The sequence below is a fragment of the Onychostruthus taczanowskii genome, unplaced genomic scaffold, assembly GCF_017590055.1.
Source record: "Onychostruthus taczanowskii isolate IOZ18803 unplaced genomic scaffold, ASM1759005v1 scaffold1, whole genome shotgun sequence".
Lineage (NCBI taxonomy): Eukaryota > Metazoa > Chordata > Aves > Passeriformes > Passeridae > Onychostruthus > Onychostruthus taczanowskii.
In genome coordinates, this window is record NW_024496525.1 from 13663526 (window position 1) to 13684159 (window position 20634).

General features: G+C 35.7%; 1 protein-coding gene across 2 annotated transcripts in view; it reads right to left on the minus strand.

Moving 5' to 3' along the window:
• PRKD1 (protein kinase D1) overlaps positions 1 to 20634 on the minus strand; it is a 115942-nt gene that overhangs the window by 24743 nt on the left and 70565 nt on the right. Inside the window, exons 3-8 of one of the 2 annotated variants that reach the window (XM_041397893.1) lie at positions 18758 to 18889; positions 17881 to 18041; positions 15140 to 15163; positions 5444 to 5654; positions 3739 to 3816; positions 643 to 847 (exon numbers count right to left, since the gene is read on the minus strand). In XM_041397893.1, coding sequence (XP_041253827.1) covers positions 643 to 847; positions 3739 to 3816; positions 5444 to 5654; positions 15140 to 15163; positions 17881 to 18041; positions 18758 to 18889 — 811 coding nt within the window. The remainder of the gene's footprint in view (positions 1 to 642; positions 848 to 3738; positions 3817 to 5443; positions 5655 to 15139; positions 15164 to 17880; positions 18042 to 18757; positions 18890 to 20634) is intronic. The other variant, XM_041397901.1, reaches the window with a different exon arrangement.

A 20634-nucleotide genomic window follows, 5' to 3' on the forward strand; every position in this document is an offset into this window, starting at 1 on the left:
CTGACAATTAATAATCCCTATTTTTTCCACACTATTTGGACAGTTCCGATACGTGAATGTTTCTTCTCTTAATTCACCTTTGAGGTACGTTGCACAACTCAGTTCCTGTTTTCCTTCTTGAACAGTCATTTCAAAGCACTAATCTATTTCGTAACTTGCTTCAAATTACTACTTTAAGTTTGTCAAACTTTCCTTTTTAATAAAGGCATATAAAAACACAATCTAGATCCACTTATACCATAACCACTTACACATTTTGTTTATTTATCTAAATGTTCAGGCATTGCACTGTGAAACCACGGAAAGAATGCCTTGGGAAATAAGTAAACAATAAATAAATATTTTTCTAGTAATTATGCACAAATAGTTTCACATCATTTTCATACAAGAACAGACCTGTAAGAACTATTTTGCATAAGTTTCCAAATGCTACTTCAACTCGACAATGAAGCTTCTCTCAAATTACCAATGCATATAATCAGTGAAGCATTCTCACTGCACTTTCAAATGCACATTTCACCAGCACTCCCCATCCTAAATTAGTGAGAATAGTGACCACGTACATTCCCCCTTGAGTCCTAGACATGATTTGTACAAATAAATACAAAGGAAGATGGAAGGTACATTCACTCCCCAGCTCACCTGATCATCCTGTTAGATTCATCGTGATCCAGATCAGCATCCTGCATTTCTCCATTGTCACTATGGCATCCTGTCATTGACATCTCTGAATCATGAGCCATAGATTCTTCCATGTCATCTATAAAGCCACTGTTTCTTTCACTGTCATTGTCATCACTCCCTTCTTCCATGACCACATCAGACTCAGCCCCAGGACTAAGAAGGTCTGGAATACCATTTCTCAAGTTATTATCTAAAAACATGTGAGACTCCAACTACAACATCCTAGCACATTTTAAGCTTCCAAAAAACTCAAGTTCTCTTTGGAAGTCTATTGCCTGCATCTAGATGATATAAGCAGACAATTACTTATAATGTGAACTGTATATTGCTTTGCACAGGAACACTGTTTTCTGTGAAGCCTGCACAAAGAAGCACAATAATCAATACCACTGAAACAATGCTCCCTGCCATTAGAAAATAAATACTAAACAAGCACCAAAACCAAAGACTGAGGGTTTAACTGATTTGACTATGGCATAGCATTAATAGCATCATCCATCTTACACTGAAAATATATTAAACTTTCCAGATTCCAAATTAAATACGCCTAAGCAATATCAGAGTAGGAAACAACTTTTTTTTGCATTGTTGCTTGTGCATGGATTTATTTGGAATATAAAATCATTGGTCCAGTCAGAAGGTACAGACAACATTCGTTTTTCTGAGATGTTGCAGTGTTTCAGAAATTTGAAGTAATGTTAAAAATCCATGGAACACATCAAATAGTTTCTCCTAGCAACATTTGCCTAATTGTGTGAAGGAAGGTTCTTGACAGCCAGTGTAGGCAATGTAACATAAGAAGAAGCGCATTGAATTGTCTGATAGCAAAATGTTTGGAATTGATGGCATTGCACTGAAATTAGAAGAGAACATCTGAAAAGTTTGTTTTCATGTACAGTAGTCTTAAGACATTTGGATATAAATTACTGATGTGTGATACTTCATCTCTAGCAGAACCAGTCATTCAGTTATGAATGATATTCACAGTGCAAAGCTCTCTCTCTCTGCTCTTCGTACAACACTTTTAAAATATCTATTTTTAATAAACCTAATAAATCAGTTAAAAATAACTCCTTACATTTTGTATATAATGCATTTACAAATGACACCACACTTCGAATTTCATTACTCAACTCTTCTTTCACCAACTATTTTAGGGAAGATGCATCACACAGCAGATGGACAAAATGACAGAGACTGTATTTTGTTTATTAAGTTTGAAAATAATGTGAACCAAATTACTGTGAAAATACAAATTAAATATAAGATGAAATTGTCTCTGCTAATCCCAAGGACTCTCTATCAATCATTCAGGACACACAATTCAAAGTTCTATGAGGATTCTATGTACACCATACTAAGAATATTATTTGGTGCATAAAAGCCAAGTTCTATAAATTTTAAGATTGCAATAGTCAAGGAATACACTTGGAGTAAGCCCAGAATATGTGTTCTCACCCCAAGTGACTCTGCACAAGCTTTCCTGAGACAAACTATCACTTCCCATCAGCTCAGCATCAGTTTCACATGTCAGAAGGAAAGTCCAAAAAAAGCAGTGTGTTGCTTGTGAAGCAAAGATGGGGGGAGGGCAGAGGCAGTGTGTTGTAGGGATGAAATACACCTGCCTCAGATGGAAAGAGGGAATGTGGAGGAGTAATCCAGAAACAAATGTGAATTTTGTTCATTTAGTTCAATTGTGCAGAAATAAAGTTTATGTTCCTTCCCCTCTTTTCACAGCACTTTAGATCAACCGCTCCTCTCTAAAACTGTATCTATGCAGGAAAAATGTTTATCATTTATAAGCAGATTTAGTTACTTTCTCTGACTACAAATCTCAGGAAAACTTTATACTCCTATCAATGAAATTAACATTTCATAGTGTATGCTTTAGTTTTTGAAAACCAAACCACAAATTTCCATTAGCAACATTACTTGCACTCTTGAAGAAATAGTTGTGTTGTGGGATGGTCATGGTTAAGTGAGGTATAAATGGCGTAAGATTTAAAAAAAAAGAAAAAAATAATAGTGACTCCAAGAGTCCAGTGAGAGGTATATCAGAAAGGACATTCAATAGGAAGACGTCATCTACTTTCCAGGAAATCATGCACTTCGTCACATTTCAAGTGGAATACTTAGTACCTGTAGGAATTTTCCTATTAAACATAAAAACTTCATAGTGATACGGTAACACTACTATGAGAAATACTGTGAAAAATATTAGTTAATATTTCTAATTTTGGAATTTCTTGATACGTCTTCAATAAAGTAGACCACTGATTTAAAGGAAAAAGAATACATCATAAGGTAACCTCAGAAGCAGTTTAGGCTGACAACTGAACACAGTAATATACATTAGAAACTGAGCACTTCACCACACTTCCCATTCCCTTATCACAGGAAAGTGACATTTTCAAGGCAAACAGCAACTCATCTACAGCCACTCCTTTTTTCTCCAATACCGTTTGTCAAGCCTACCCATACATCCTTACACTTAACCCAAAACCAGCAGCACATGCATGGGAAAATCAGCAGATAGTCAAGACCTGATTTGTGGCATCTGGCATGATTAGTTTTATGCCATCAGTAAATGGTGGATTTTTTTTCTGAAGGGCATTCCTAGTTCTTCTAGGAATGTTTATCCTTCTCAGGAAGATCATCCATAACCACTTTTTTCTCTCCTCACAATAAAATTTTGTGCTTCTAGCTGACAGGTGAGTGCCAACTTCTCACATGCAGCTTTTGGCTTTCCTCTAGCATTCTGCATTTACCAGGCGTTAACACAGGGCCATTTTGCTGCTGACATCACCTCTGTGGCAAAGCTCAGCCTGTCTGCCAGTGCCACCTATTTGGAAGAAACACTCCGAAAGGATGGTGTATGAGCTACTCTCAGCACTCCTCCCACACTGCATCTTCCACATACAACAGAAATATTGCAGAGGAAAGGCCACTCAGAAGCAATGGAAAAATGTGTGCTTGTACACATCACAGTTTTACATTTCTTTTATTTAACTGATGGTTTAAACAACGACAGGAGCAATTGTTCACGCAACTTACCTCCATTAATGGCAACTTCCCCCAGGCAGTTATTTGGCACTTTAGGAGCACAGCGTTTGTGACAGTTGAATCTACAGTCTGGTAAGTGAAAAAGGGATATAGCCAAATTATTTCTTTTTCTGTGAGACAATTATATTTTTCCTGTTATCCAGCCTATAGATATTAAGCCCTATCACTTCATTAAAACAAGTCGTATGTCCAGAGAGTGTGCACTAGCCTGGCCCTGTGCTGCCTGCCAGTGGAAGGGACAGGATGAAGATGCCAGAAGCACGTTTCTAAAAGGGAAAAAATGCCTTTCCAAGGGTAGCTGGGTGGAGCAGCACTACAGCAGCCAAAGTGGTGCTCAGCTCATCTAGGCGAGTGATGAGGAGATGCAAGTGCTTGGCTCCAAAGCCAGAGCTGCCTTTCCAGTGAAAGAAGCAGAATGGGCTGCAGTGTATCAGCTGCAGTTTAAGGGACTGACTCCATAGGAAATACTGATGACTGAAAATTGAAACACGAGAACCCTAGCCAACAATTTTAAGTGATAAAATATTTGTTTTTCACAAAGCAACTTCTGAACTGCTTGCAACTACAGGTTACTTCAGTCCGTTCCCTATTTTTCAAATATATATTTTTTTTTACTTCTTTCATAAGTGTAAGTAGCACTTCATTACATGTCATGGGAATTATTTTCTTTAGGCTTATGAATACATTTTACTTAAACTAAGAGGTGCAACTTACTAACACACCAGGAAAACCAGAGAGAGAAAGGAAAAAATATTCTAGGGCTGTCCATACCTTGTAATAATTTAAGATTGATCCAAACACCAACTAGAAGTACAGGAGTGCTAAACTACAGATAAACTTTAATTTTTTTTAACTAGGTTAATATTTACCTAGGTCACCAGGATTCAAAATGAACTGAAATAGGTGATGCTTTGATAGATATTTTGCTTTAGTTAAATTGCATCAGAATCATACCTTAAGTTAAATTAATGCAACTTTGAATTTTGCAGGGTTTAAAGAAGTAATAGAAAGAATACTGATTAATTTTATGATAGTTATTATTTATTATAATACAAGGAAGGTGATTTTAAGCCTCCATTAGCCAACATTCCAACCCCATAGCATGCACAATGCTTTGTATTTACAGGCTAAGGTTGGCAATCTAGGCTACCATCCAAGGGGCCTCACTCACTTCAGCACATACTAAGGTATACAATGCCATGAGACTTGAGAGCACATTAGTCACACTGAAAAAATGTGGGTTTAAATTCTCGTATAACCCCCATCTTATTTTACTTCCATTACAACTTCCCCAAAACACTGAGCTGCTGAGGCTCAGCATATGATTCTTCAGTTCACACACAGGACTTTGTAGATCAACAACAATGAAGATAAGAATATAGTCCATTATGTTAACTATTCTCTTGTAAGCACAGGTTCACCTATGCCAAATACAAGATCATTTACACCTGAATGAAAAATGTGAGCTACTGCACATACACCAAAGGGTAAGAATGAACAGCCACGCAGCCAGCTCCTACAGAACACCAATTACTGTAATTTTGACTGCAGCTCAATCCAATGTAATTGTACATGTGCCTACACGTAGACAGTTTAGTGAGGAAACCATGAATAAGGCTACATAGTAACCACTGAAACACTAATTTATTAATTTTATTATGCTTAGCTTTTATGTTCCTAAAGGGCATTTTCTTACCTTTGCACTGCAAACCCTGTCTAAAAATCCCTTTGAGAAGCTTCTTGCAGTACTGGCAAACTGTTGGACGTGTGTAGGAGTGGATGACAAAAGTATGAGGCACTTTGACCTTTGACAGTAAAATCTTGTCTAGTTGAATAGGTCGTCCAATGTAGGACTGTGAATTTGACCTCTTCTCTCGCCCAGCGTACGATTCTGATGGTGTCTTTTGCTGTAAAATACACAAAAAGGAGTTTTGTATTCATTTTTTAAAGAATATCATATTCATATATTCCCTCTCTTCAATAACACTGTCATATGCCATAAAAAGTAATGTAAGTGCCTTTAAACACTAACAGCACACGCACCATGCTCCTCCTCTGCTTTTGAAAAATTTGAATGGTACTGAACAACACCTTTGCCAACACTACTATCATAACTTTGTATTGTTACTGAAACAGGTTTTTATTTTAAAAATTACTCAAAATAAAAATGCTCATTAAAATTTCTCAGAAAAGCATTTTACATTCTGATAAAAAACTTTTACCTCTTATTTTCTGCTGTACATCAAAAGTAACTTTTAAAGGCCGTATTTTTTGTGTAAACATTAAAAAATTATTACATTATTCTATGTGCATGTAGGTTAATGATAGAAAAACTATTTATTTATAATTTTGCTATTGCTAACCTTATCACATTTAGATTATGCACAACTGATCAAAACAGGTATTTAAATATATACATATATATATTTACACACACCCTTTTAAATACCTATTTTCTAGATATATATGTATATTTATGTGTATATATATATGTATTTATTTATGTATATATATTTTTAATATATATATTTGATGTGAGACACACAGTCCAAGGCATGAAATCCAAAGTTTTTCTGGAATAAATGAGTTACCATATTTTCTCTATTTAATTTAAATGTACATATGATAATTAACCCAGAAAACAATTCGCCTAGAAAACTGCTTTCTCCTAATACTTGCCCTTGAGAAACAACCAAAGTAGACCCACAATTAAGACTGAAATGAGAAAAAAAAAAAAAAAAAAAAAAAAAGAAAATGCAGCTTGATTATTTAAACAACTATTATTTAAAACAACTTCTCATTATCATCCACAAATAATCTGATAACTGAACACTAGAAAACAAATCACTCAGAGTGAGCCTCCACTGTTCAAAAACTGTAGTAGCTGAAGCTTCAGGTAGATATTAACTTGAAACACTGCTTAGATTCAAATACATAATGCTACAGAAATTCCTCCATCTGATTACTATTTCCCAGTCATGAAAATATAGAAAAATACATTTTTGTATGCTTCTATCTGAGACTTTTGGAGTAAAGAGGAATTGAGAAGCGATTTTAATGGCAGAAGAACCTAAGGAATTAGTTCCCAGCTTTGCCTTCACAGTGTATTTACCACAGGGGGAAAAAAAAAATTCCTCCTTACAAAGTTCATATAGATTTCTGTGAAGATAAATTCTTTGACTATACTGCAGAATTAGGTGTCTTTTCCAAGAGGCATAAAGATCTACTGTACTAATGCAGTCCTTTCAAATAAAGGAAAAATACACAAAATACATTGTATGAGCCAGGTACATATGGCCACCACACAGAAAGTAGACTGAAAGAAGAAAGCATCTGTCTTTTCTTTATCACAAATAAAACTGGAAAAACACTTGAGTACATACTCTGATATAACGGGTTTATTACTTCCTGAGGTTTAAATCTTCATGCACTGCAAACCACTTATGCATATTTAAAAAACCCAAACAATTAATTAGTCTCAATGTGAGATTAAATTTCTTTCAAATTTGTTAACTCCTAACAATGTAATATTTTTAAAGCAGATTGCATGAAGTTTTATGAAGGCAAAATGAACAGGCCTGCAAAACGGAAGGCAGAAGACCATCAGAACAGAAGAATGAGCCACATATTCTGCACAAACTGCATTGCTCAGCTAGCACGAGCCACCTGGAAATTACAGCCCTCAGTGTTTGTGGTCAGGGCAAAGCTCACAAAGAGCAGTGAGAAATACAGATACAGTCCTCTCAGTTTTATGCCTGTGTAGAATAGAAACAATTTTGGTCCAGACTGATTCTACTTCCTAGTGCTAGTTCAGTGCCTTACAAGTTACAGCCTCAACCCTACCCTATGACCAGAAACCTAGCCCTGAGTTTTCTCGTCAGCATCCACAAGAAGAATGTCACTTGTGGCATACTACAATTTAATGTAAATATTTTCATTTTGAATAAAAAAATTACCAAAGGGTTCATCTTACTTCTAATCACTACTTGCAATGCATTAGTCACAACACTTTGCTCTCTCTTTCTTGAATCTGGACATTTGGTCGACATTTTGAATGTAATGATGCTAGTCTCTTAAAATGAAGTTTAACTGAAAAGGAATGAGAATATGTAAGGAAAAGAGTTCTAGTGTTTTCTTTCATTATGTCACTGTAACAAAGTAATATTTCAGTTTACCATTCCTATCACTGGACCTATTTCTTGACAATCATACCCTTGCCTGCAGTAAAAGTGATGCAAATATCTCCTAATGCCATCATCTCTCTCAGAATCCTGACTAATATAATCTAAATTAAACCTATTTTCTATGATCACTCTTTGCCTTCATTTTCCAAATAATTGACTAATCAAAAATTATTTTGGCAACCGAATACTGCTAAAAGCAAAGTCCAAATTACTTAAGTGACTTCATGATTAAAGGATTTTAGAAAGCTGGTTTGGCTGTTTTCCTCAGCAAATGCCTTGCAGGTTTTAGAAACTTCAGAATTGTTGCTGAAATGTACTGAGACTAATCTTGGGTAGTTACGATTAACAGAGAGAGACGGTCTTCCCTACAGCTTTGGTTCTGACCTAGATGTCTGATCAAATCTCAGGTGTGGTACAGTATAAGCGTGGGACAAATTATTTGCTATATTTTTTGCTCAGATTGATGGCAAATTTTTCAGTTTTAATGTTTTAGTGTACGTTTCTGAGAAAATGTCAGGTTGAACAAAAAGTGAATTCTAGATGCTCTACATTGAGTTGATTGTTTCCGAGATAACTCTGAAACAGTTACTCATCATACCATCAGCCTTGATCAAACAAACTTACCATTAATACATTTTTTGTTGTGTTGTTTGGTAGGGTTTTTTTCTCAAAATTTGTATTAGTCAATGCACAGTTATAACTTCTGAAATAATTACTTCAAGTCTCATTTCAGATGGCTGCGACATTGTGCTCCTGAGCAGACAATTAACTAAGCTTTTCTTAGTAATTCATAAATGTTCTCTACAGCTCAAGCAGTAATGCATACTAAACAAAACATAAAACACTGGAAAACCAACTGTAAGATGTCAGTCTTCAAGTCAAATTTACAGAGAAAAGTATTTCAGTTTTCTTTGCCATTCCACAAGTGCTGGGCTGCTACATGCCAGCAGCATAGCACACCACGCAAGGCACCAGCAGTTCTCAACTTACAGTGCCTTCAGGTCAAGAGGTAAAGCCAAATTCCACCTCCCATGCTAGAAATGACATCAGAATTCATGGTTCTGGTCTCACTCCTGTATGCCCAGTCCTGATATGCCTGACTTCATTCCCTTCCTATTCCAGCCAGAGGCAATGTGCTCCCTGGGTCCTGCTCAAAGGCAGCAGGGGAAGGGAAGCTGGTGATAGCTCATGGCAGCAGTAGCTGGAGCATCTTCCACACCCTCTGATAACTGACTGATTTAGGAGGAGCACCTCCTCCCTCTTGCCAGATAAGCTTCTCCTCCCAATATTGTCCAAAAGTCCTGCCAAGATCCATTAACTCTAACTTCTAGCCCTCCCAGCACGAAATGACACAATTTTAAGCCCCTGAAAGCATAGAAAACCAGGAACTATCCTATTTTCACTGGAAAAGCAAGAATTCCCTCCACAAAGCAACTTCTTCAGCTAGCATGACTGGTTTGTTAGAAAGATAAATGAGTTTTTCCTGGTAGCCAGCCAGACTACTGACTCAGCAAGTCTGGAAACTTCCCAGGAAATGATTGCTTAACTAGATTACACCATGGAAACTAACAGTTCCAAATACTAAACAGTCCTTTAGAACAATCATCCCAGCAAGGTAATCTATACTTTAAGAGCTCAAGAGTATGATTTTTCAAGTGACAACAAACACCAAGAAATGTATGCATATACTGAATACTGGACTGTCCAACTAAGCCAGTGACACTGATCATATCCAGATACTTCAATTATATTTTAACTGTAAGAATATCTAATAGAATCCAGTTTGCTTACTCTTACTTTGGGGAAGAAAAAAAATAAGTTTGGGGTTTTTTTTTGTTTGGGTTTATTTTTTGTTTGTTTGTTTGTTTGTTGCTGTTTCGGGTTTTTTTTCCTGGGTGTTTCAAGAAGTAAGATGTGCCATCTTTTCCCCAACATGGGGCATTCCCCATGACTTTTATTTAACTGATGCCTTGCTTCTTCTTGTTCAATTTCTTTGAATTTTTGGAATACACTAAAGCCCTTCATGTGAGTTCTGGTGAGCTTTGTTGAAAGCTATTAGAAGACACAATGATTTGTCTACATTAGCCAAAAGCATAAAATCATTGTACAGTCATTGCAGGAAGAAGACAGTCTCCCAAAGGTAAAAATAGCTCAGCAGATCTTTCGTGTCTTTTCTACCTTGTCCAAATGCAATTAAGAAACAGAAATAAATACTGATTTCCCCATCAATGGATTAAGCTGTTCTTATTACCTGCATGAGTTTGACCATCTTGTAGCATTCACATCTATTCCTTCCAGGCACTGAAATCAAAGAAACTGTAGGGAGATGCTGAAGGGACTAATGGGAAGCAATAAAAGCTGACTGCTTGGACACAGAGGCCGGCTCTTGGGAACAAAGACAAGGACCAGCTCTGCAATCCAGCTGCATGGGCTAGTCTAAAACATAAAAGAAACTGCTGGTTGCCTTACTGCTTTTAAAAGGGTTTTGACAGTCCCACTAACTACGTCCCAGAGATTCTGAAAAGCTTTACCAAAAAGGTTCATGCTCTGTAAGAGTCACAAAGCAACTACTTCTGTTTTGGCAATCATGCTTGTGGAAACATGCTCAAGTCAGTAACCTTCTCTCAGAACGGAACAGGCTACACAACCTATACTCTCCTAAATATTTGGTTTTTTTCAAAACTTACACAAAGAAGTGCTAACCTTTTTGCAGGCTCAACATCTAAGTGTTGCAAAATTATTCCTGTAGTTTAAACTGAGATATTCAATCAGAAATAACAAAAGTATTCCTACAATTTTGAAATGTTTGCCTCAACAAAAGAATAAACTATTATGATCTAGGGCTTTTTATTTACTTGGACAACAGAGAAAAGTGATGTCTATTTTAGAAAACCAAACAACAATAACTGCTTGAATGAAGTTTCATTTTTAGTGTTGAAACAGACTTGTTGAAACATGCATTTCCTTCCTATATAAAAGGCAGAGAATAAAGCCTTAATATGTTCACACACAATTTCTTCACAGGAAGCTACTGTTAAGTGAGGTGCTAGATATCTATGTAACCACAGGAACTCTGTCTTTAATGCAATGCAAATGTTGACTTTCTTTTACAAATTAAACTATGTGACTGTAATTAAGTGAATTCAAGGAAACAAATCTTCAGTTAAATATACTGAAATACCACACTTAGACTGCAATCAACTGTGTTGTCTTTCAAGGCTTCTTGCACTCCTCTCTAAGTCAAGTGTATGATTTAATCCCACAAGCACCACAGCTAGATAGCTATGGTCTGAAAAACATTTCACTTTCCCATGTGTAAACACATCAAAGAACTGCCTTCAGTACAAGCTGTTTAATACTAAACTATCCACAGATGGCTATTATTATATACGCCACTCTTCTACTCAGACATCAATAGCAGCAGACAGTGGTTTGAGTGCTCTGTCTGTAACCTGCCTTACTTTGGAAAGTACTAGTAGAAGATCACCGGGTTTTAGCAGGCATTGTAGGACTATGCTGACTCCTCAGAACCAGGGAATTCCCAAAACAAAAGCCCTTTCTTTTTGTATTTGCTAGTACCAGCAGACATAGTAAGACTTACACAGCCTTTTTTCCAGCACCTTACAGACACAAGTTCTTTCAAAAATATTAGGTTTAGTTTGATCTTGTATCATGTACTTGATAATTTTAAGTATATTAATTAATAAGTTATTTTCATGGAGGTATCACGCAGTGATAGAATGCCCACACCATTATTAGAATGCCCACACCAGAAGCCAGACCTGGCAGCTTCATTATGCCTGCTGAATAAAGCTAATAAAAAGGGGGAGAAAAAGCACACATGATGACACAAAGGTATCATAGCAAAATTATAGTTCAATACAAAGCCCTTCAGATAGTCTTTGCACTATTCTCAGTCATCCTATCATATAAAATCTTGGGGTTCCCCCCCTTCCCCCAATGCCTGTATAAATGTGTCCCATCTGTCACTGTCTACAAACCATCCTTACCAAAGCAGGGATAACTGACAGGTCTTTAGGCTTAACCAGACACTGGCTTGGAAAGTTTTGGTTCTGGACAGAGATCTAGACAAACCTACTCGGTGAGGCCTGCAGTAAGTTTGGGGGCAGCACTATGATACCAAAACAGAAAAACAAGATTATATATTAGAAGGGAGGGAAAGCACCACTGAACACACCTAGGCCACATAATGGGAGATAAAAGGTTGTGTTGATTCCCATTATTTCTCAAAATAACATTTGGGATCTTGTAACAATGCGCAATAACCCAAATGATCATGAATGATGTCTCAGAGATACTACAGGGAAGTAAAATGTGTGCTGCAGCATTTGGCTATTTTCAATACGTGCAAACCCTTTTGCTAGTACTTAGAAACTACAAGAACTCAGCTCCTAATTTTCCTTAGATGTACCACTTTGAATATCATAGATATGCAACACTTTAAGAGAACTACATTTGAAATACTTTTTGATTTTGATCTTTAGTTTGTTGAACTATTTTAAGTTACTGTATAAAGGCATGAAAACTAAAATACATAAAGTATTGTGGAATTAATTCATATTCCTATATTCAACTTTCAGTGTCAGATTCACTGAGTTCTCAATGCTTAATTCTGTTCAGTGCATGACCCTATATTCACCTGGTGCACCTGGCACTAGATCAATATGAACTCTACTTAGGATCAGTTTAATCACTCAAACCCTCTATTTCACCTTCTATTATTTTTAAATAAACTCTAGATTTTGGAGTAAACTCCAGGAGCTCTATCCATAGGGTTTTTATTAAACATATGGGCACACTGAAAATAAATTCCCATTCAGACAGAGAGGAATGTGCAGTGCGTATCACTGGAGCATGGAAAGATAACTTGAGGGTGACAAGGATAAAACATAACAGAACAGTATTAACTCACAGTTAACTCGAGTGCCTGCAAAAGAAAATATTAATTTTGCCTTTGAGGATCTTTGGTCCAATGAACTTTACTTCAGCCATTGGAAGGACTTGTAATTAGACTTGTAATTAGAAGTAGTTTACGGCACCAAGATGCTCTCAGCTGCAACACCCCAACTCTTTCTTATTAACGAACTTTACTTCAGCCATTGGAGAAGGACTTGTAATTAGAAGTGGTTTACGGCACCAAGATGCTCTCAGCTGCAACACCCCAACTCTTTCTTATTCCCTCCCTCAAGGGCCTTTTATTTCCAGTTCAGTGAGCTGGGGAGGGAGTCCCTGTAGGGACTGGAACTGGGAAAGGAGATGCATCTTCTGTAGGAGTGTGGAAAACAAAGGCTTCTTAGAGTGGCTATTTCTGAGTCACTGGAAACAAGGACTCCTTATTTCAGTGGGCTAAGACAAAAGGGCATCTGTATTAAGTGTTGGGTGCGAGGGAAGAAAGAGAAAATGGCCACCCACGACTCAAGACAATTCCCTCCCAGAGCATCTACTGTCCTAGTTCTGCAGAATCACTCTTCTATATATAGCTAAAAAGCCTCAAGCCAGCTCTGCTTATAACAAATCTACAGAGGCAAGCAACACCTGGTGCTTTGTATTCTGTCAGCAACACATAAATAGTCTTTTCAACTAAAACAATATACATTTTAAATTTTAAATTACTTAGCAAAAAAGAACTGTAAATCGTGATTCTACATCAAAAAGCAAAGGTAATATGCAACATTCCACTTACGTATGCCCCATGAGACACATCATTCCTATTTTAAAAACAAAGCTCAGCTAGACCTTTTCTGAGAAATCCCTTCAAGTGCGTTTATAAAATGACCTTACTATATTCATTACTTCTAGAAAACAAATAAACCCTCCTAAAATAATGGAAACAGAAGTTAAAAAATAGAAATAAAATACTATTGCATCATAGAAATGTATTTTGAAGCAAAACCATAGATAGCTAACATATTTTCTTCTCACAAGAGGAATACAATTTTGTTTTTCCTCCAAATACTTTCTTTTTTTCACGCCTACCTTTAATTACTGCTACTTTAGGGTAAACCACAATCATCCAGATTGGTGGATTCATCATTTATCATTACATCATCATTACAGACAGCACTGTATTTAGAACACAATTATCTTAGATATTACAAAAACTGTGGTTTAATATACATGTTTGTATTGCTTCATGGATATTCTGTGGAGCTGGAATTCTGTGGCACACAGTAAGAATTCATGTGTTTTAGGAAGAAACAGAAACCTCACCCCAGAAGTGTTCAGTGGAGCTATGAGCAACTGCTCTGGTAGAAGATGACCCTAACCATTGGAGGGAGTAGGAAACATATGATCTTAAAGGTTCCTTCCAACCTAAGCCATTCTGTGATTAGAGGAAATAAAGTTATTTATTTCAAAGAAATAGAGGTTTGGCCATGGAAATTTTCACTTTAGCACAACAAAATATTCCTCAGACTAACTACGTTGTATTTCTAAAATGTAGTATTTTTAACATGTGCATCCCAAATACATGCTGTAAGGGAAAGATGCCAACACTTCTTAGTTTCAAAAGCTTTTGAAACTTTAAACACAAACCAAACTTCTTTAGAAAATCCATACTGAAAGTCAAAGAGAGCAACCTTTGAAATTAATCACCCACTTAATTTTTTTTTAATTTTTATTTAGACTTGACACTCTTTTTATACAGAGTTGTAACTTATTTGTACACTGTTCATGGCTATTTCCACAGAAATACAGAATCCTGGACTGTTCAGCATTTTTTTGAATTTGTTTTACAAAATTCTTAATTCTACCACAGTCTGAAAGAAAGAGCTACCCCAATGATAGTATGGTATCAGAACTTTATTGCTGGTGAGCATTTGAATGTGAAGTTGGTTCAGCTTAAAAACAGAATGTTTATTTTCTACATTACTCCAGCAAATTACCAAGTCCTGAAAGTGAAGGTAAATTTTTTTTCCCATGTGGTACTAACATTATGAAATAGGGCTTCAGTCTAACCAATGACCTCTTTCATGCCTATGAAATACAAAAGTCACTTTTGTATTTGAAATATTTTCATGTTTACTAATTTTTAAACTAATTACTAGTTTAGCATAAGAATTATGATCTTCACTTTGGAATCTGGACTTTACTAATCTGATTTAATTTCTGCATGCCTTCAAATTCATACTGATTATCATAAAAGAGGATGTTGCTAATAGCATGTAGGGAGTAAATTCAGTACATACCTCATAGCCAGGGCTGACAGGAGACTGACAGGTAGTTGGAAAGAAGAAAAAACAGAACAAAGAAATAAGGGGGAGAAAAAGATAGAAAATAATGTTATTTTAGAAGCAAGCATGAATGTGGGATAATGTTATATACTCTCATTCTTTTTTATAGAATAAATGCTTAAGAACTGCATTTGAGCTGAGACATAAAAAATCTGTGTTGCATTGTATCCTCCTAGTTCTACTTTGTTTTTAGTATTTCTGTTGATGAGTTTTACACTACTAAGTTAAGAATCAAAAGAAGATTTTATTCTTCGGAGGTAGATTTTTAAGCTGTACTCAAATACAGTCCCCATTCAATTTTCAGCTCAAATGAAATGTTTTACTGGCTGAAAACATTTATACCCGAACTGAAACTGTTCCTGTACACGGCGGTGCCCTATGCAAGGATAATTAAAATATAGGTACATTTTGCATGATTCCACATTACCCTGCCTCAAAGATGTTTAGACTACAAAATTTCTTAAGATGGGGCATAACTTATTCACTTTATACATTTTTCCAGAGAGCAGGCTTACATACTGTGTCTCCTATCAGGTGCACACAACATGAACAAAAAAAAGAAGAAACAACTCAGTTTGATAATTATATCTATCAAAGATCCCCAGGAATTATTCTTTCTCAACTACTCTGACTCTACATGCTAATTAGGGGTAAAATATATTTAATTTAGTCCTATTAGGAGAACTGATAGATATAACAGAGATTATATTTTGTTAGCAGTGATTCAACACATCTGTATTAGTAATGAATGGTACACTTTTATGAACGAAGTTGATGTTTTTCAGTATATTCACACAGACTGTAGAAAAATGAAAGACATTCCAAAGTGCATGGTTTGACTGGCATCACCATATAAACTGCCATAAAGCTTATCTCATAAGCACTGCAGAAGAATTGAGTCCAAAGGACAGATCTGGCACATGAGAACTGACAAAGCTTATGGCACTTTAAAAATGCAGGGTAGGAGGGAAGGAATGGAAATACATTTAAAGGGAAAACACTAAACAGAAAAAAAGACAAATAGAAGCCGTGTGTGAGAGCATTTCTGAAAACCTGGTAAATGATACCAGAACTTCATGCAATAAAATTGAGATAAGAAAACTATTTGATTTCTCCAGGCCCATCCCATTACCTACTGCAAATATATTTTCTTTGGGTGTGCACATGTGTGAGCATGTGTGATGTTCTGAATCATCAACACAGGGACACCAATGTTTACAAGGTCTCACAAGCATAGCCTGCAGTATAGGTGACACTTACTGCATCTCTTCACTGGCAGTTTTAATGCTGTCAAACATTTTGAAATATATAGCTTTGCAGTACAGGTATTTTGTATAAGAATGTGTCAGCAAACTACATAGTCATATAATTGAAAATGTTTTCAAATTGAAAAATTTTTGCTACTTTTTAACTGTACAGTGAAGTGAATATTTATTGACGGTATACCAGGATGCTCACTCATACAATTTTTTTAACAAAATTTTTTTCAAAAGATGAGATCAGAATTAGGGCTAGTCTTCCTCAAAATTTTCTGTCTTGGCCCAAGCAATTTCTGAAACAACCTGCTGAGAATTATGATTAATCCGTAAACATTTGTTGCTGTAGTTTGCAGAACTTAAGCACCTTACTCATTTATGCAGCTTTTCAATTAAAAATACAGATTCATAATGTTAACCTTAATTTCCAAGTAGCTTTAGACTAATGATAATCAGTAGCATAAGTACATAATTATGGTTCATAGATGGTACTGCATCTAACACCATGTCTAAATAATTTGCAATAGTGTCCTTTTAGTATGTCAAGTTTAATAAGTTTAATATTCTAATTGGGAGGAAAACATGATAATTGTTGTGTGTACTTATAAATTCTTTCCTCTCTTTTAAACCTTAAGGTTTTCAAAACCTTCACTTAGGAGTGGATTCATTTATACACTGTGTAAAATCTTAACTATTCAAGTATATTATGACCATGAGTGCTAAAAAGAACAAACATGATAAAAAACAGAAAATAGGTATCATTGTCATTTACTCCAATCAGCATTTTGCTTTCATTTCAGAAAACTAATATATAAATTAATATACAAGTATATCACATATTTACATGCTTTTGCATATACTGTAAATCTATATATACCTGTACACGTCTAAATACAGACATATAAATACATTCACCACAAAGAGCCATTTAAGGATCTAATGGAAATTTCTCCTGCTTTCTTCTGAACACCCAGAAATATGCTGAATACACAGGCTCCAACTAATTAACGACAGACTTGACTGTGACAGACACTCAGTGCTGTGGAGTCTGGGTCACAGTGCTCTAATGAGGTGAATTTCCTATTTAATAAGTCAAGGGAAATAACGGTCCAATAAAGAAGAAATTCAACATCTAGTTCCAGAAGAGATTCCTCAAGATCTAACTACTTATATTAGCATGGGTGGCAGTTTTAGGCCTTAAAAATAACCTAATTCTTTACAAATGAGGAGACTCCTGGGAGTATCAGAAGTGACACATACCTTAAACCCACATACCTTAAGCTGGTGACCTCCCTTTTACGTCAAGATGCCTTCTCCTGATTTATAATTTACATACCACCCTCCTCTGTAGTCTGTAACAGGCAAAACCAGATTCTATAGCACTAAATATCATTGTTTCTCAGCTCCTCCCATGGCCTCTACAGCTAGGGAATCCCATACCAGAAGGGCTTCATCCGTCACGCTGGGTGAGGGCTCTGCAGAAACTGTCCGAATGGTGCTGGCTCCTGTGAGGGACACATTTGACAGGCGTCTTTTCCGTACACCACTGCAGTTGTTAGGAATTTTGAATGCACATCTCTTATGGTAGTTCAGACCACATCCTGAAAAGAGAAATTTAAAAGCATCGTATTATAGTTTACTACTAAAAAAAGCAAGTAATTTTGGATTTTTCAAAAACAACACAAATTCATAACATTGGCCTTAATTTTGACAAAACTTTTCCCTCTACCCTGCTCTTTTAGACAAGCAAATTGTCAGAGAGATAATGTTATCAGCTCCAGATAGATACATCTACAACCAGTGGCTTTTCTCTGACTTTTCAAAATCTATGGTCTCAAAGTGCAGGAAAATTCCATGACAAGCACTTGGAAGGTAAGGAAGTTTCACTACAAATGGTATATTCTATTGGATTTAGTCTACCAGAAGTCAAATAGGTGTGGCAAGTGAGAAAACTTAGCTATTACAACTTCATATGGATTGACAGTAACTTCAGTTAAATAATTTGCAATACAGATATTTGTTAAATAATACTGCAATACAAAATGAGACACAGGCTCATTAAAAATTCTAAAGGAAGAGTAAGATATGCAGCCTTTTCTTAAAGCTACATATCAACCGAAGTTTTCTACACTCAAGGTTACAGAGACATATCTAAGATGCCCCAGAGCAGTCAAAAGGATAAGTTCTTTAATCAGTTAGTTCCTTTGACAGTTCTTACTGTCTCTTAACTAATTTAAAAGCACTAAACACAACATACAGAAGTAGAGTGGAAAAGTCTCTTCTTTAGACTGAAAAATTACATCTCACTGCAGCTTACCTTCACATTTGAGTCCCTGACGCACCAGCCCCCAGAGCATCTCTCCACAATGGTCACAAAAGGCTGGAGCCCGATATGAATGAACAAACAGAGCATGGGGCCGGATTTGGAAGTCTTCAAATGTAGCAGAAGCTATAGCAGTAAGATCATACAAAAAATTAACATAAATTAAAAGTAACCTAACCACTGTTCTTCACTTATTAGGTACTTCACCACAGGACAATGCAAAACTCCTTTTGGCCACTATGCTGGTGAGCCTTGAATTTGGAACTGTTCACTGAATAATATTTTGAAGATAAAAAGAGTGATGATATACCTTCATACTACAATGACCACTGGAAAAAACATAAAGCAGCGTTTACAAACCTGCAGCAATAACATCTCTGACAACATTTTTACAATCAAACACGAGAATATAACAGCATATCAACATGTACCAAAATTGTCACAGTTCAATCAAATGTCAGAAATTTTTCAAAATACTCATTTACAGGCTTTACTCACTACACCTGGAAGGTGTATGTACGTAAAATAAACTGTACACATCCAGAAAATAAATACAGCAAGGTTTTTTTGACAAATGAAAGTGCATCTAAAATAGTCTGTTTCTGCTGATAACTTGGTATAATTAATTCAGCAGCCTATGTTGATATCAGTGAACTGATCACTCAAGTTAAAAACATATATTACAGCTTAAAAATAAAACATGTAATGATATACCCAAATTTCATTAGAGAAAAAAACCTTGCATGGCAACCTGGAAGATGGCTGTTCATTTCTTACAAAATTACATGAGCCTGCAACTGGTGTAACAACTGCAAAAGTTAGAGGGGCTAGTTAAAGGCAAGATTGCAAGCTTTAAAAATAACTAACTAAATGTTTTTAAAACTATAATACAGAGACAGCCAGTACCATAACACTTTGAAAAACAGACTTAAACGAAATATTTTCTCTTTTCTTATTAACTATATTAAACGTATGACAGATAGTCTACAGAAATATCTGTCAAATGTTGTTAAATACTAATCACATATGCAAACATTTGATCTCATTCAGACTGCCATTTAAACAAGTTATTTGTGTGCTTACTCTTCACAGATATCAGGATGAATGCAAAAGGTATGTAGGCATTTAACAGAAATACTTCGTCTTTCAACAGAAATACATTCCTGATTTGCAACTGACAGAAAGAAGAGAGGAAAAAACCCAAATCAACAAAAAAAACTCACAAAAAACAAAACAAAAAAAAAAAAAAAACAAAAAAAAAAAAACCACCCAAAACCAAAACAACCCTTCCCCCACCCAGCCCTGTTTTTTAATGGTTCAGTTCAGAGGAATTCCCAAAAGATCCAAATACCCTGGCTTGCTCCTAGTCTACTAATGAAAAGAGAACCAAAAATCTGCATACTGATCAAGAAAACATTTTTAACTAACAAGAGCAGGGTACCAATAAGACTTATGCCCTGGTGTCAGTTGCTTCTCTGCAAAAACCTGCTCTTTTCCAAAATTTCCACAGCAAAATAAGTTTCTAGTCTCAACCAGTCTTGAGATCTATTAACAAAAGTATTTAGAATAACATCCCAAAAGTAGGATCTGATGATTCCAATCATATCAAACTTCACTTTTTCAAAATGTTTTTACTAGAACAATGCAAATCATTTAACAGTTCATTTATTTCAGGATTTCCTTTTCTTCTCATGGTATTATATCACAAAAAGTTGTATTACAAAAGTTTACTTAATTCATAACACTAGGACCTCATAAAAGTCCAACATATTAGAAATATCCTGAAACTAAATTAAGTAGTTTTTCATTCATCTAAAAATGTTAGGTAAGGCATATTTTTCACTCAACAGCTTTCAAACATTTTTTCAAAT